The 17,550-nt window shown below is 43.6% G+C and overlaps 1 protein-coding gene across 1 annotated transcript; it reads left to right on the top strand.

Annotated features, from left to right (window-relative positions):
* Positions 1 to 2,929: 2,929 nt before the first annotated feature.
* LOC141611524 (small ribosomal subunit protein eS25w-like) lies at positions 2,930 to 5,813 on the top strand. Its single transcript, XM_074430080.1, has 4 exons — positions 2,930 to 3,045; positions 3,149 to 3,226; positions 3,331 to 3,465; positions 5,565 to 5,813. The coding sequence occupies exons 1-4, from the start codon at positions 3,043 to 3,045 to the stop codon at positions 5,700 to 5,702; spliced, it is 354 nt and encodes a 117-aa protein (XP_074286181.1). The 5' UTR covers positions 2,930 to 3,042; the 3' UTR covers positions 5,703 to 5,813.
* Positions 5,814 to 17,550: the final 11,737 nt, after the last annotated feature.

Raw genomic sequence — 17,550 nt, 5'->3', positions numbered from 1 at the left:
CGTGATTTATATTTAATTAAATGTATATTAAAATAAATTATACAATACTGTTTTGTCGGACACGTATTAATAATTCAGTTAACTCGTATTATTAGCTGATGCCTTAATTTCCGATAACCGATAACAGTTTATAATATAAACCCGTCATATACATTTTAGCGATTTTTGCGAACCAGACCATGAGCCAAGACTAAAAGGAAGTGGAAGCCCACTTCCCTAGGTAGCCCATGGCCGGCCGAGTGAGAGGGAACAAAAGGGAGGGTTTCTCCTCCCTTCTAACTGGAATCAAAACATTTGTAAAAAAAACTAGGGTTTCGAGAGAGCATTTTTCTCTAGAGAAACCGAGATCTCACATCTCAAGCAAACTCACATCAGTTCTCCCTATATTGCAAGGCAATCGGAGAACACTGTTCTAGCACAAGGGCATATCTCGGACAAGGTCTTGGGTGCAACGATTAGGAGGAAATCTGCTTAGATTTCTGTTCTTTACGCCGCAATTTAAAGGACCCGAGGTTGATTTCTATACACTTATCGTTTCTTTTGTATTTATCGTTTTATGACTATAAATTGCATGTTTAAATTTACGTTATAGTCCTGCAATTTAAGGGTAGTATACGGATATTAACCCACATTAACATCAAATTATTTTTACTGATCTACGAGCAAATTCCAGCTCTTTTTCAACGTCAAATGAAGGGACTGAACTTGGTCAATTTCCATTTACGACATTTCTGCCATTAATACTCTCTCCGGTTTTAAATGGCCGAGTGCTTTCTTGTCTTTGACCATTCACATAAGATGCATCTGAGGGAGCTATAATAATTGATATTTGCCTTCATAGCTAGCTTTTTTAAATTGCGATCTGAATTGGGTGATTTTTCTTAAATTTGGGTTTTTTGAGATTGATAACTTCATCAGAATCAACAAGAAGAGGACCCTTCATCCACGGAGCAGTCGGCATTCGAATTTTGGTTTTATCTGGAGTTGTAGCTTTATTATTTTCCTGACTATTTTTATGTTCATCCCCATTGTTGTTGCTGATGTTGTTAGGAGATGAAATTGGCGGATTTTGGGGGAAAAGTAGGAAGTGGCATTTGGGGAGAGAGAATTGAGGGGTTTAGGGTTCATTCGATGGATTGCAGATTGGTGGTTAAAGAAGGAATTTAGGGATTTAGGGTTATAGGATTGGGGAAAATGGAATGTATAAGAGGTAATTAGTGTGTTGTAGTTATAGTATTGGAGGGTAGTTTGGGTATTTCACTTGAGTCGTCACTTAACGAGACGGAAAATAAGAAAAGTGTTGCTCGGGTCAAAAATATGGTGGTGATTGGGGAATATACAATGAAAGTTGGGTGTTATTTGTAAAAATAGAAATACGTGGTGGTAATTTGTAAAAAGACGCAAATACGTGGTGGTTATTTGTAATTTTTCCTATTTTATATGCTAAAACCAAGACACTTCAAATCTAATGCTCTGTAAGTATTTGCTAGCTATGTTATAAATCATTATAATTAGAGTAGCAGTTTTATTTAATGATTTTGAGTTGTTTTTGACATATGACTCAAAGCTTAATTTGTATAAAAGTAGGTATTGTATAGTAACTTTGTACACAAATTATAATATAAGACGATTATTTACAAAATTGAATATTAATAAGTGTAATTGTAATTTGTAATAGTTTAGAAATGTAATTACGATGAGATCTGGAGGGCCGCTGCTTCTTTTTGTAAATAAATTTATGTGTTTGTCCTTAAGTTGAGCATGTTTCTTACCCAAAAAAAAGGGGCAGTTAATTAATGAAGTTTGATTAGGAGTCCTAATACATCCTTACGATGGAGTATATGCTGGTATACGTTTTATCATGTTAGTGTTTCATATGTACCCATAATTTTATGAGCACTCAGATTATACAAGAGGTTGTTCTAACTCAATTGAACCCTAGAAAGTAGTGGTATTAAGACTCATGAGAAGAGTTTTACCATCTGATGGGGCATATTCTGCACCGCTGACCAAGTCAACATATTGAGCAAGGTCAAGGATATCCACAACAAGTCAACGACTCAGACAGCTTAGCCGATGCAACCCATCGGCCTGCCACCTGGGTCTCGGCCTGGCAACTGATCAGCCGGGACACATATCCGCGTACTCACATCCAAGACCCTCGGCCGGCCTGACATGGGTCCATCGGCCGAGGGTAGAACGGTCTTTCCACCTGCTAGCCACTTGGCCACTTGGCCACTACGTGACAAAAGGTGAAAGCCTATAAATACTCCTCAACCTTCATTGAGGAAAGGATCCATAAATTAACCTAAGAATCACTATTCATCTGGTAATATCTTCCTTATCTCTCTACAATACATCCTTAGCCGAGTAATAACAACTTGTCCCACTAAGTTCACTGACTTGAGCGTCGGAGTGAGTACGCTTGGCACAAAGCCAAGCCCTCAGTTCGTTCATTGTTGCAGGAGAGGCCGAGAGGAACGATAGAGACGTGAGGAATCCAACTCAAGACGTCATTCTACAAGCCACGGGTGGTAACAATACTTGCTCTGGAATTACACCCGGAACACCATCCAAGTGATTCTACTCATGAGAAGAGTATTTGCCAAACACTTGCACAAAAGTAATTTACTTGAAATTTTGGTTAAATAATTACACATAAATCAAGTTATCTATGGTAATTAATAATCTGTTTGCAACAATAAACATTCGGACCAGATTTTATTGGGTCGGATCAATCCGAGTTTAGGTCAAAGTCAGTTCTTGAGTTCAGGTGTCGGCAAATACTGGTCGGATGATTCAAATCTGATTATTCGAGTCTGATTAATTTTGCCGGGTCTCTAATTAAGACCGTCTTACGAGACAATTGGTGAGCCGGTTTGTACAAGGTGCAATAATCCTACTACCCTAGAATTAAAATCCAAGCCCAATTATACTCGCCTTAAAAGAATATAAACCTCCATTAAAAACCCTAGCAACAAAAAAAAAAAAGAGGGATTTTCCGCAGCTTTCAGTACACTCTCATCCGCTCTCTCTTCAACCATGGTAATGGCATCAACTCGATCTTCTCCCAATTTTTTCAATTCATTTTTGCCTATAACAATCAATCTTTGATTTAATCTAATAATCATATTAACTCTAATTTCAGGCACCGAAGAAGGACAGCAAGGCCCCGCCACCATCATCAAAGCCGGCGAAATCCGGTGGTGGAAAGCAGAAGAAGAAGGTTCGTCCATCCAATTCTCCTCTTTCAAACCCTATAAACCCTAATTTTGATTTGATAATCGGCAATTTTGTAACAGAATTGTTATTATTGTATTGAAATTGCAGAAGTGGAGTAAGGGAAAGCAAAAGGAGAAGGTGAACAATTTGGTGTTGTTCGATAATGCGACGTTCGACAAGCTTATTTCTGAAGCTAGTAAACAGAAGGTCATCACTGCTGCTACCCTCTCTGAGCGATTCCGCGTATGTTTCTAACCCTAATTTTGTTTTCATTCGTTTTAGTTTGATTTGGTGCCAATTGGGAATTTTTGTTAAATCCGTATATTTTTGTTACTATCTTTGTCTCGATCATTTGCTTACATTTTTTAAATCGGTATTTTAATCGACGGTGAATATATGATTGGGACGGATGGTGTATTTTTTAACTTTGTTTTGATAATTGATTGTTCAGTTTGGAATGGAATTTATGTTTGATAACTTGTGATCTTCCTGATTGTCCATTTTGATTTAATGTTTGATGTAATGCTGATTGATTGCGAGCTATGTCTAGTACGGAGTATAATTGAATGGGGGATGGTGTGTTTGTTATTGGGGTAATCGAGCACATATGTTAACAATATCACCTCAGCGAATCAATGGCTCTCTCAAACAAACGTGGATCCTCTCCATTTTTCCACATCTCTCTTTCTCTTCATTTCCTTTAATAGAACCATTTTCTATTATAATTCCATCTCCGCCTCATATAACAATTACTTTTTGGGATAAGATTATGGCCGTTAGATCGGGTTACAATACAATCGTGATCATTGAGAATAAATGGAAGGAATTGGAAAAGGGATCTCAAGTTGTGGGGCAATGCAAGAAGAAATTAATGGGAAATGGTGGTAATATATGGTGGAAATGAGGAAGGACTGCATGATGCGGGTAATGGTTACAAAACTTGTCCTTAGGTTTATGTATTGCACTATTCAATCACTGGGCACCCACTGCTCATTTCTCATTTCTCTTTGCACTCTTTTAACAATTGCTCTATCCCACCAAACGCTAAAATTGAATTATAAGTGGAGCAATCGTAATGTCTGTGATATGTTTATTTTGATCAAGAGTTACAATACTGCACCATAAACTCGTGCTAGTTTAGGAGTTACCAGGCCTTTTTGAGTTGGCCTTAATTTTTACTTGGATAGTAGAAGTGGACCTAACGGGCATTATATTGGAAATGATGGTGCTGAAGTTTGGGTAATGGGGATGATTGGACTATTATTCCTACATAGGTTCAGTGCATTGACATAGAAGAAGCGTAGGCCATTTTTTCCCGCTCGTTCCTTTCCTCTCCAATGACTACCTCATATGTTTCCTTATTTGTCAAGTACTGGGACTCTGTTTCTCTGATATGTGTTAACTACTATCTCATTCAAGGCCATTTGCATCTTGTAATGATGCAGTTTTACTCCATGGTTGATGCATAGTAAATGTTGTTGATGATCTAAACTGTAGCTTCACTTGCAATTCAATAAAATTTGTTGCTGCATTTTTTTCTCCCTGAAATGCAGTCACTTGTGAGACTATGAAATTTCATATATTTTGGATTAACGGTTGTGCATGCAAATGTGACATAATCTCCCTCCATATGATTGAATTAGCACCATTCCCATTTTTCTCTCATTCCCATTTTCTCTCTCAAAAAGTCGGTCAGTGTGTCTAATTCAATAAAATCGAGGGACTATTGGTTTTCAAAACCAAATTTAGTTTTCTGATTTGCTGCTGCTGTTCTTTTGGGTTTTTTTTGCCACATGAACAAGTATTAGCTGATGATTACTGCCAAGCCAACGTTTTTGAATTGTATGCTCTATTTCTGCTGTGCAATTTACCCTGCCCGTGCCAGTTCTGCTGCTTGAGTGATGCTATCTATTTTTTTACGTTACTTTTTGGTTGTAATTTGGATTGAAGTTGAACTGAAGAGGGTATTAGGGATCATTTTCCATCAAAATGTCTTGGATTGTAATTGTGTATACTAAGGATTTTCCTTTCAGCCCAATAATAAAGAAAATAAATAGATCATTCTATTAGATAATACATTCTATACTCCAAAGTCCAATCTAACTTTCCAAACAAAATAATGGAAATTGTTCCCATTATTCTTTCCCCTCTCTATGCCTCAAGCCCCCTCCGTCTAAGGAATATTTAGGCTTGTGTCCAATTTGTTTATTATCTTGTAAAATTTTGCAATGTGCTAGAAAATAATGTTTTATGTTAGGGTTCCGTTTGTTTTATCATCAATGTGGCCATTTACTCAATTTTTCTATTCTTCTTTAATGGTATTGTATTCTTTCTTTCCCTAGATTAATGGATCATTAGCAAGGAGGGCCATCAGAGAACTGTTGACCAGAGGTATCATCAAGATGGTTGCACATCACTCCAGCTTGCAGATTTACACCCGAGCCACCAATGAAAAAGTTCAGCCTGTGCCTGCTGCTTAGTTCTGTTCTGCTTTCAGACATACGTTGTTAGTTGACTGTCTGGATTTAGTTTCGTTGTGATATTAAAAGTTTTGTACCTTCTGGTTTTTGAATTCCCTTGTTTGATTTTAATGATGGTATCTGCTCGGCTCCACTAGTTTACACCAATCAAGGTGGTTCTGTAATGCTCATATGTTCTCGGCGTGGGGTATGTTTGTTATAAGCACCAGATCCTTCAGTAGAAGCGACTACGGACTAAAACCTGCTCTTTAAACATACGAACTAGGAGTATAATTTTAAGAAATTGGAAGTGATAATGGTCTATATTCTTGAATGTTTTCAACTGAACCATCATGAATCAAATTGAATTTAAGGGCATTAGCAATAGATGAACCTTCAATAAGTTTGTTCTCATGCCGCATAAGTTAGTATACACAATCATTTACTTATAAACTCATCCCAACAATAAATAAACCTTTTCAAGGTTTATCACGTGGCCCACTATATTATTTTTTCTCTTATATTCTCTCTCTACAAACCTGTATTCTATATTGTAACTCCTCTAATCAATGAACCTCAACACTCATGTCCAACAATAGAGGGTTTGTAGACAAACCTCTAAAATATTTGACACATCATCTTACAAACCTATTGACAAACATCTAACTCTTTTCAATTGTGAAATTTGGCCCCATAAGTTTTATTTGGAGCAATCAAACCCCTTAAGTTTCACCAAAGGTGAAATTCAACCCCATTTTCATAATTTTCACCAAATTCTTATATTAATATAACTTTTAATATAATTTATCAAATATAAAATATTTTTTTTATAATTTTAGAACTTTTATATTTATATTAAATATTGAGAATTATTTTATTTTGAATTTTATAATATATAGACAATTTATTATATATGTATGAATGTTATATAAAGTATAAACAATTTACTAAATATGTACTCCGTATGTAAAATTGTTCTTCAATGATTAATAAATTATGTAAAAATTCGTAAAGTTGCAATTAGTAATTTTTAGTTATTTAATAAATTGTTTAATACTAATATAAATTGTTTTTAATTAAAATTCTTGTGTAAATTTAAAAAATGGGGTTGAATTTCACTTTCAATGAAACTTAAGGGGCTTGATTGCTCCAAATAAAAGTTATGGGGCCTAATTTCACAATTGATCAGAGTTAAGGGGCCTAATTACCACTTTCGCGCAAACCTCTATTGCTAATGCCCTAACCATAAACCTTGTATGAACATTGAACAGTAAGATTTTGAGGTGCAAGTATCAATTGTTTTGTGTCCAAATAAAAGAGAACTATGACAGTTAAAATCTGTACCGCATATTGTTCTAATCATAGATTGTTCTACATGAAAGTTATACTGTATTAATAATAAGAAATATAGAATTGAGTTGTAGAATTGTCTTAAGATTCTACTTCTAACCTACTCGAATAGAGGATCCTAATCTGACCTGCAACCCGAGTCAATCCAACTCTATGCAATGTGATCCGAAAGTATATTATCTCATACAGACGGTTATCCCAAATAATTTGATAACAACCCACCAAATCTCAAAAACAAAATGCTCGACCTAAAGTCCTGAGTTGACAAAAACCAAACACAATTTTGATTGATCCGTTTGCCAAGTCTATTAGTATGTGGGTAGGAACGACACCTACTCGTCTACCAGACTACTATTGGTTTAGTTGATCTTAATGTAAGAAGTGGTTAAAAGAGAGACCAATCATGTGGGGGGGCCATTTGTATCTTTGTTAAGACTTCTCTGTCCTTTCTCTACGGCTTCTTCATTTTGTACATGTTCTAATAATGGGCTTCCGTTCATGTCTTGTCTGGGCCTCAGCGCTTGATATTTCTTGGATCTTGACCCGTACTCTTTTATTCAATTTACTTTTTAAATTAAATAAATTCTAAGTTTAAACCGTTAACATTCTGCCACGTGTTCGGTGAAAACTAGAGCTGAGATGATTGCTGTGTATAGTTAGGATTGTTGTCATTGTGTCAAACTCAATGCTTTGTGATTTACTTCAATTTGGTGTAACTTGCTACCCATCATCATTTCTGACCAATCTATTATCTCCAAATCAATAGATTCTGCTTATTTTCTCACACTACAATAAGTGAGCTTAATTTTTTACATTGGTTTAATCTTACTATGAGTATCATAATTGAAAATTTCACACTCTTTTATTTATAAGCGTTACAAATTTGTGAGGACTTGTACTTGAATAATAACATGAACATATGAAAATTTTTACCATTTAGATTCTGTTCCGGGTGTAATTCCAGAGCAAGTATTGTTACCACCCGTGGCTTGTAGAATGATGTCTCGAGTTGGATTCCTCACGTCTCTATCGTTCCTCTCGGCCTCACCTGCAACAATGAACGAAGGCGGAGGGCTTGGCTTTGTGCTAAGCGTACTTTACTCCGACGCTCAAGTCGGTGAACTTAGTGGGATAAGTTGTTATTACTCGGCTAAGGATGTATTGTAGAGAGATAAGGAAGATATTACCAGATGAATAGTGATTCTTAGGTTAATTTATGGATCCTTTCCTCAATGAGGGTTGAGGAGTATTTATAGACTTTCACCTTTTGTTACGTAGTGGCCAAGTGGCTAGCAGGTGGAAAGACCGTTCTACCCTCGGACATTTGGACCCATGGCGGGCCGAGAGGGTCTTGGATATGAGTACGCGGATATGTGTCCCGGTGATCGTTGCCGGCCGAGACCAGTGTGACAGCCGAGATGGGTTGCATCGGCTAATTTGTCTCGAGTCGTTGACTTATTGTGGATATCCTTGACCTTGCTCAATATGTTGACTTGGTCGTCACGGTGCGAGAATATGCCCCATCAATTTGCCCCAGCGTAGTCTATGCCGTGGTATGGGCTCCGATGTATCCGAGCGCATATTCTGCGAAAGTAATTTTTGAAACTTTTTCAGACGGCTTCTTCTATCTCGGCCTAGTTCTTATCGGGCCGTACCATATATATCCCCCTCCGCATGGATGTGTAAAGGGCATCCGATGTGGAAAAGGAAGTGACGCCGGCCGAGACCAGGGTTGGGAGTGTCGGTTGTTTTTTATTGCCCCCAGGCCGGTGCTCCTTAGCATGGTTGATCCTGTGGCCGGCGGAGAGCAGATACCTAGGAATTTGTTGAGGAAGATGAATGGGCAGAGATATGAAAGGGCGTGTTGAAGACGCTTGATCACTGTTGCGTTGATTGACGTTTAATCGTTGCGATGATTGACATTCCGTGGTTGCATGTCCGACACGTGTCGCTTCTTTGATTGGCGACGCTTTATGGGTCATTCTCGATTGGTCCTTCTTTATGGGCTTTTTCCTATAAATAGGCGGTTGTTCCGTGAATTTGGCCACCAATTTCATTCTCCAAAATTTTCTTCTCTCTAAACTTCCAAGGCCTTCTTTGTCTTCTAATTTTCGTGGTTGCTACTCGGCGAGTGTTTTTCTTCAAGGTAAACAAACAAATTTCCTTTCTTCTCTTGTTAAATAATCATTGCTATCATGTCTTTCGCCGACGCCTGGGACTAGCACTCTGCGCCGGGGGCCCTAGGTCCCCTTCTCCCGAAGTTGATCCTCGATATTTGGAGGAATGGGATGGCGATGATGAGATCGATGACGACTTGACGATTTTGGTGGTGATCTTTGAAAAGGCTCGTCCTAATGAGAGGCGAGACGTTATGGATCATGGCGACGCTGTAAGGTCCGCCTTGACCGTGCTTGGACCCATAAGCTCGCCTTGATTGTTCCGCGAAAAATTTTTCGAGGGCCATTTTTTCTTTGGCGGGGATATAAGATTGTTATCCCTGGGGAGGGTCAGGCCGTTTGTTGCCCTCCGCCGGGCTACACCGGCGTATACATGCGGCATTTGGAGTACGGGCTCCGGTTTCATTGAATGAGTACGTTATGGCCATTATTAGGGCCATGAACGTTCTTGTTTGCCCAACCGCACCCGTTAGCCTGTGAGGACCATAGTCGGCTTTTGTCGGCTTTGTCTCTTCAAGGGAGAGGCCCAAACGGTGAATTTATTCCGCCGGCTTCACTCACTCCGCCATCAATCTCTCGGCCGCGTCGGATGGTACGGTGTGCAAACGGAGCGGGGCTATGTCTCTCGTTGACAAGCTTTCTTCCCGCAAAGGCCGGCAAGGTCGGTGGGTGTATGTTAAGGTCGGATGACTACCCGTTGCCCCGCTCCTTTCAAAGACCAAGTTAATTTGCGGTGTGAAACTAAAGCGGAGCACGACGGATGGGTCACCGGAAGAAGCTCAAGATGGATGCCGGCAAGGTCCTTCTTAAGGAGGATGAGAAGTCGGCGATGAGGCTCTTCGAGGCGGACAAGAGTGGGGTGCCGAAAAGATGGATTCCCCAACGCGAGATCATCCTCCAGGATGAGCCGCTCTGTCACGTCGGCCTCATACCGGCCCTAGCACAGGGTGAGTGGGGTCGGTGCGAGGCCTATCGCCGCTCTCAATGTTCCTGTTTCTCGAGTTTCGGTTTATTTCTTCTATTTAATTCTTGCTTTGTTTCCTTCGCAGACCACTTCGGACCGGACTGCCTCGAGAATATTCTCCGGAGAATGGGGCCGCACAAAGATAAAACCGTTGCTAACTTGCACCCCGAGGCTCTTGCCCATAATCGCAGGACGTCGCCGAATGATCTCATGGATCGGCCGAGGAGCTTGAATGTGGTGGAGGCCTGGGCGAAGGTTGTTAGTAACATTCCGCGCCATACGCGAAAAACAAAGTCTTCGGCGGCGATGGCGTCGACATCGATTCCACCTCCTACTCCCCCGTTCGAAGGCAACGGTGGAGATCGTTGATATCACCAATGGGGAGGACTCGACGAGGAGGGCCTCCCTTGTCCGTAAGAGGAAGGGGATGCCTCTCTGTCGCCGCTTCGTCCGCCGGCGAGGAAATGCGTCCTTCGGCCAAGAAGGCCAAGCATGGTACTGATCTACTCTGTGGCTCAGATTTGGCCGGCTCATTAGGCGCTGCTGATGACGGGTTTTTCGGCATGTCTGTATGTTGATACTGATGCTTTTGTTAAATTTTGCAGATCAGCCGCTGTCGGCCGTCGCTCTTAATGAGCAGCAAGTGGGGGAGAGACCCGCGCAGGCTGGTGATCGTAACGTCACCGTTGACTCTTCATCCCAGAAGGCTTCCCCCTCCCGACTGCAGGCTGGTGATCGAAACGTCACCGCCGACTCTTCATCCCAGAAGGTTTCCCCTTCCCGGCTGCAGGCTGGTGATCGAAACGTCACCACTGACCCTTCATCCCAGAAGGCTTCCCCCTCCCGACTGCTTGCAGCGGAAGGCGCGAGGTTGGTCGAGGAGCTGGCGAGATGGAACGAGCTGGCCGGTGCTCGTATTATAGAGCAGGAGAAGGCCGTGGCTCAGTCCGCTTTTGAGCTTGATGCCACTAGGAAGGTGGCCACGAAGGCGAAGCTGGATCTCCTCAATGAGCAGAGGCTTAGGGTAGATGCTGAGAAAGCGCTCTTGGCTGAGAGGAAGCTCAGGGAGGACGCTGAAAAGGAGGTCTTTCTTTGAGAGAGCCAAGGCCGAGGCCGCTGCGGCCGAAGTTGCAAAGTTCTTTGGATAAGTGCGACCTTGTTCAGAGGCATACCGACCTTTATCTCCAGCAGAGGAATGAATTCAGGGGCAGATTTCAGATCCAGGGGAAGGTGATTCGGAGCAAGGAGGCCATTATTAGACAAAAGGAGGACGACATCGAGATGCTCCAAACCGAAATGCTCCCTAACATGTGCACCGAGTTCCGGGATCTGGCCGAATAAGCTGCCAGGGAAGTGATTGAGGAGCTCTTCCCTCTTCCTGGTTCCTTTCCGTGGGCCAAATTTGACGAGCTGTTTGACGATAAGCTCGAAGCCAAGGAGAAGGCCGTGGAGGAGAAGGCCAAGGAGGCGATGAGGGTGAAGATAGAAAAAGAGGCGGCCGCGGAGAGTGCAGCCCTCGCTGAGAAGACTAAGGCGGCCAAGGAGGAAGCCGTGAGGGCAAGGGCAGCTAATGCTGCCGAGGCTCAGGCTGAGGCTGCTGAAGCTGAGGCTGCTAAGAACGCCGCTGGGCTGCCCATCGAAGAAGATCGCTATCTGCCGCGATGGCGAAAAGAACAGCACGGGAGACGGGCGGTCGTCACCGAGGCTCACCGGCGTCTCGGACGGCTTGGCAGATCCACCTCTTGGGGTGATCGCCGTGGCGTCTACTACTTGGGGTGATCTGCGACGGCTTTGCTCCTTTATGAGATCGCCGCTCTTGTCGGTGTGACAGTATGAGCTGACATCTATTTCTTGATAACGTGTTACGTGGCGTCTACCACTTGGAGTGACTGCCGAAGCGTCTACTACTTGGGGTGACTGCGACGGCGCTATATTTCTTGATGGAGACTGCCGCTCTTGTCGGTGTGACAGTATGAGCTGGCGTCTTATTTCTTGATGACGGCCGTGGCGTCTACCACTTGGAGTGACTGCGACGGCGTCCACCTCTTGGGGTGACTGTCGTGGCGTCTACTACTTAGGGTGACTGCGACGGCACCTGCTCCTTTGCGGAGACTGCCGCTCTTGTCGGTGTGACAGTATGAGCTGGCATCTATTTCTTGATAACGTGTTACGTGGCGTCTACCACTTGGAGTGACTGACGAAGCGTCTACTACTTGGGGTGACTGCGACGGCGCTATATTTCTTGATGGAGACTGCCGCTCTTGTCGGTGTGACAGTATGAGCTGGCGTCTTATTTTTTGATGACGGCCGTGGCGTCTACCACTTGGAGTGACTGCGACGGCGTCCACCTCTTGGGGTGACTGCCGTGGCGTCTACTACTTGGGGTGACTGCGACGACACCTGCTCCTTTGCGGAGACTGCCGCTCTTGTCGGTGTGACAGTATGAGCTGGCATCTATTTCTTGATAACGACTGATGGGAAAAAATGGACACTTAGATGGAAGACTTGGGACGATTTCTCATTAGGTGTAAACATGCGGTGGGGTGCCCACAGCTATCTTGGACACCTCCGCCGCTATACAAAGTTTTCCCGAGATTACCAACGTCCTAATGGCTCATCAAAGGCACACCTTCCCAGTCAGCCGCTAGTTGCATCCATGAGGTCGCCCTCGTGTTGCAAGGATGGACTTTTTCCTTTCTCTGACTGCCTTGCCACTTTAAGGGACTGCATGTTGCATCCTCTGGCAGCTATCTGGACGTTGACCACCTCGTCCTTTTCGTCTTTGGAGACGAGCTTATGCGCTTCCCCCCGGTCCGAGACGTACATCAGTGTTAGGGCCCGGATGGACATCACTGCGTCGGCCTCGCTCAGAGTGACTCGGCCTATGAGAACGTTGTAGGCGGACGAGCCGTCAATGACCACGAACTCGGCTAGGACATTCTTAGCCGCATTCCCTTCGCCGATCATCATAGGCGATCCCGATTGACCCAGTGGTACCAGGCCGGCCCCGAGAAGTCGTACAAAGTGGATTGGTGCGGGGGCTTAGGTCCTTGACTTTCGCACCGAGGCCGAGGAAGCACTCCCCGAACATGATGTTCGTGTAGGCGCGTGTCAATCAGGCACCTCTTGACAGGTGGTTGGATATGTCCAAATTGACTACAAGCGGGTCGTTGTGAGGGGCGATGACCCCTTCGTAGTCCTTTCTTCCAATAGTCATATCGGGGATGTTGGAAGCGGGGATCGCTGTGTTGGGCACAAAATTGATGGCCTGATATAGCTCGTTCAGGTGCCGTTTGTGCCCATGAGCGGACCCTCCGTTCTCGTTGCCCCCGATGACAACATGGATCACTCCTATCCGTTCGAAGACGGATTTCTTATCTGAACTGCTGGCGTCGGTCTTATGGCCTTTGGCAACGTACTTGCCGAGGCTCCCCTTCCGGATCAGTTCTTCAATGGCGTTCTTCAGATGCCGGCAGTTGTCGGTAAGGTGACCGGTGTGGCCGTGGTACTCACAGTATTGGCTCGTGTCACCGTCTCCCTTCGGCTTGGGGGGCCTTTCCCACTTCTGGCCCTCGTGCTTGCTCAGGGCGAAGACCTCGGCGGCCGATACGACGAGGGGGATTTTATCATTATACCGCCCGGCGTACGATCCCGAACTCCACCCGGCGCCCGTCGAGTCCTGTTTCTGGCAGATTTATCGACCGTGACTGTTATTGTCACGACGTCCTTCACCAGACCGTGACCGATCATTGTCGCGGCGTCCTTCGTCCGGTTGTCCTCCGCGCTCTTCTTTTTCGAGGGCTTGGGCTCGCTAGGGCCTACCAGGTTTTGTGGTAGTCTTCCACTTTAATGGCTTGATCGCCAATTGTCCGGCGGCGTCAAGGGTCGGCCGCCACATTTGATGAGCTCGTTTTTAGGTCCCCCTCGGGAGGCCTTTCATCGCCGCGAAGGTCGCCAGATTCATTGTTCACTCACGAACTTGCCGAACCTTGGCGTCGAACCTCTTCACATAACTCCGGAGAGACTCGCCTCCCTCCTGTCTGATAGTCAGGAGGTCCGATGTCTCCACGGCCCTCCTCTTGTTGCAGAATACGGGCTAGGAATGCGTCCTTTAGGTCGGCGTAATAAAGATACCGACCCGTCGGGTAGCCCCTTGTACCGACTCGTGCCATCCCATGCAGTGTCGTTGGGAAGATTCGGCACCAAACCTCATCAGGTTGCTCCCATACTGACATGTGAGACTCGTAAGCCTCGACGTGGTCAGTCGGGTCACCTTCCCCTTTGTATGCTATAGGTGGTAACTTCAGCTTAGTCGGCACCGGAGTATCTAGGACGTAGGCGCTGAGGGGTTGCCTGACCACATGTCGGACGACACACGGCGATCGGCTCCTCACATTCCTAGTCCGGCTTCTCTCCTCGTAGCGAGAAGGACTTCTCCTCCGACTCTGGCGAGTCGGGCTTCTTCTCCAACTCTGACGAGTTGGGCTTCTCTCGCTCCTCCGGGGTGTGCCTCGTTCGCGCCGCGGCGACGCAGTCTTCTCACGAGTGCGAGAAGGACTTAGGTTCACCACGACCACTTTGGGCTCCCCCGGTGTCTTGACAGGGTCAGCTTCTCCTAATGCTCCGTTTAAGTTTCTGGGGGTCACGTTTTGGGCCCTGGTCTCCTGGACGGTTTCCGTCGCTCTTGTCGGCGTGACGGTGTGAGCCGGCGTACTCCCAATTAGGTCCAGGAGCATCTTCAGTTTTGCTACGTCAACCACATGTCCCATGATGGTGACCTGGTCGGAAGGCAGCGGAGTGTCTGGTATTATTGGCATCCCGTACTCCGGTTGAATCACTTGACCGGCGGAGGGTTGCACAACTCCAGATTTGTGGACGGTATCATCTTGGTAGAATTCGGTTTCGTCGGTCACGAATGCCTCTTGTTCTTTCGACATTTTCTTGGCTTTCGGGGTGGGTTTTTGTGTGTATTTTGTTTGGGAATGAATGTGACTAGCTTCTAGTGTCTATCCCCACAGACGGCTAGATTCTGTTCCGGGTGTAATTCCAGAGCAAGTATTGTTACCACCCGTGGCTTGTAGAATGATGTGCCTCACCTGCAACAATGAACGAACTGAGGGCTTGGCTTTGTGCCAAGCGTACTCACTCCGACGCTCAAGTCAGTGAACTTAGTGGGATAAGTTGTTATTACTCGGCTAAGGATGTATTGTAGAGAGATAAGGAAGATATTACCAGATGAATAGTGATTCTTAGGTTAATTTATGGATCCTTTCCTCAATGAGGGTTGAGGAGTATTTATAGACTTTCACCTTTTGTCACGTAGTGGCCAAGTGGCCAAGTGGCTAGCAGGTGGAAAGACCGTTCTACCCTCGGCCGCTGGACCCATGGCAGGCCGGCCGAGGGTCTTGGATATGAGTACGCGGATATGTGTCCCGGCCGATCGTTGCCGAGGCCGAGACCAGTGTGACAGCCGATGGGTTGCATCGGCTAAGCTGTCTGAGTCGTTGACTTATTGTGGATATCCTTGACCTTGCTCAATATGTTGACTTGGTCAGCGGTGCAGAATATGCCCCATCAGATTCCATAACAAACAATTTGGATTACTACTAGATTTCTAACAAAATGATGCACTATACAGATATGTATATTACTCGCAGTAATAGATGAATAATAATTATTTTACTCTCATTTTACATTATAATTAAACCACAATTTCACAAAAGACTAGAAAAAACAATTTTTTTGTTTAACGTTTTCGCTTACTTTTTACCATGACTCGAAAACATAAAGTGATAAAACAACCCTCTAATATTAGTGATTTTTTTATTTGTTCCATGTGCATAGATAGATGAATTGATTCTCATATATAAATGAAATTTCAATTCATTATTATTCAATGACACTCTTAATGTAACACATTACACGTATAACGAAGAGTGATTCATCCCTTCAGTTGGTGCCAACATCTGGAGAAATTTTTTACAACATTTTCATCAATTGAATGCAATTCGCTAATATTTCATTGATAATGATTTTTCAATTCACAGGAGAATAACACAAATAACATTATATCTCCAGTGGTATAATAACATCATACAACCAAGTTATATCTTATCGAGTTTATGTGTAATTTTTTTGAGCTTTCTTAAAGTTAATTTTTTTTTATGTTTAAGTGAGTAGCTCAGAAATTTTAAGTTATAGCTCGACTTTTTTAAAACAAAACTCAAAAATTTTATTATATAGTTCGGGTTCCAGAGCATACAACTGGGTACAACGGGTTGTATGATCTATTAACTGGGAGAATAATTGTACAACAATTTCACCAATTGCAAAATTTAATAGTACTCGGTATATGAGATAAATTGTAACTTACGCATATCCAAAAAATAATACTCCCTCCCATCCAAACCAAAGGTTACATTTGACTTTATTACGCTTGCCGATGCGCGTTTTGCAACGTGTATATCTTTAGTTACACATTATTAAAAATTATAAAAACTTGATATTCTTATAGCATTCATGACGATGAATCAAACAAGATCTCACTTGACTATGTTTTCTCTTATACATTACTAGTAATACCAAAGATTCTTTACAATCATAAATAGTACCAAAAAGTCAAATGTAACATTTGGTTTGAATGGGAGGAGTAAGTTATAATTCCCTAAAAAAATTTCTTCCGTACTAATCAATTTAAATTATCTTTAGTGTTATTTGGTATTTTATTTAGTTGTTCACATTTCCATTCTACTTACATGTAAATTAGTAGTTATTTTTAAAACGTACGCTTGATAAAATATAGATTCTCCCATTTTCCCGACCTTTGTATCTGTTCCGGGTGTAATTCCAGAGCAGTTATTAGTTACCACCCGTGGCTTGTAGAATAATGTCTTGAGTTGAACCCTTCTTGCTTCTATCGTCCCTCTCGGCCTCTCCTGCAACAATGAACGAACTGAGGGCTTGGCTGTGTGCCAAGCGTACTCACTCCGACGCTCAAGTCAGTAAACTTAAAGGATTAAGCTGTGTTACTTGGCTAGATACGTATTGTAGAGAGATAAGGGAGATATTACCAGATGAATAGTGTATCTAGGTTTTAGTTGTGGGATCCTTTCCTCAATGAAGGTTGAGGAGTATTTATAGGCTTTCACCTTTTGTCACGTAGTGGCCAAGTGGCCAAGTGGCTAGCAGGTGAAAAGACTGATCTACCCCTCGGCCGAGGGACCTATGGCAGGCCGGCGGGCCATGTTGACTCACCGCCGAGGGGCCTTGGACATGAGTACGCGGGTATGTTTCCCGGCTGGCAGGTTGTCACGCCGAGACCCAGGCTAGCAGGCCGATGGGCTGCATCGGCCGGGCTGTCTAAGTCGTTGACTTGCTG

This window comes from Silene latifolia, chromosome 11 (genome assembly GCF_048544455.1).
Source record: "Silene latifolia isolate original U9 population chromosome 11, ASM4854445v1, whole genome shotgun sequence".
In the NCBI taxonomy this organism is placed as follows: Eukaryota; Viridiplantae; Streptophyta; class Magnoliopsida; order Caryophyllales; family Caryophyllaceae; genus Silene; species Silene latifolia.
The sequence above is the reverse complement of the archived record's forward strand: the minus strand, read 5'-3'. Positions and strand labels throughout refer to the sequence as shown.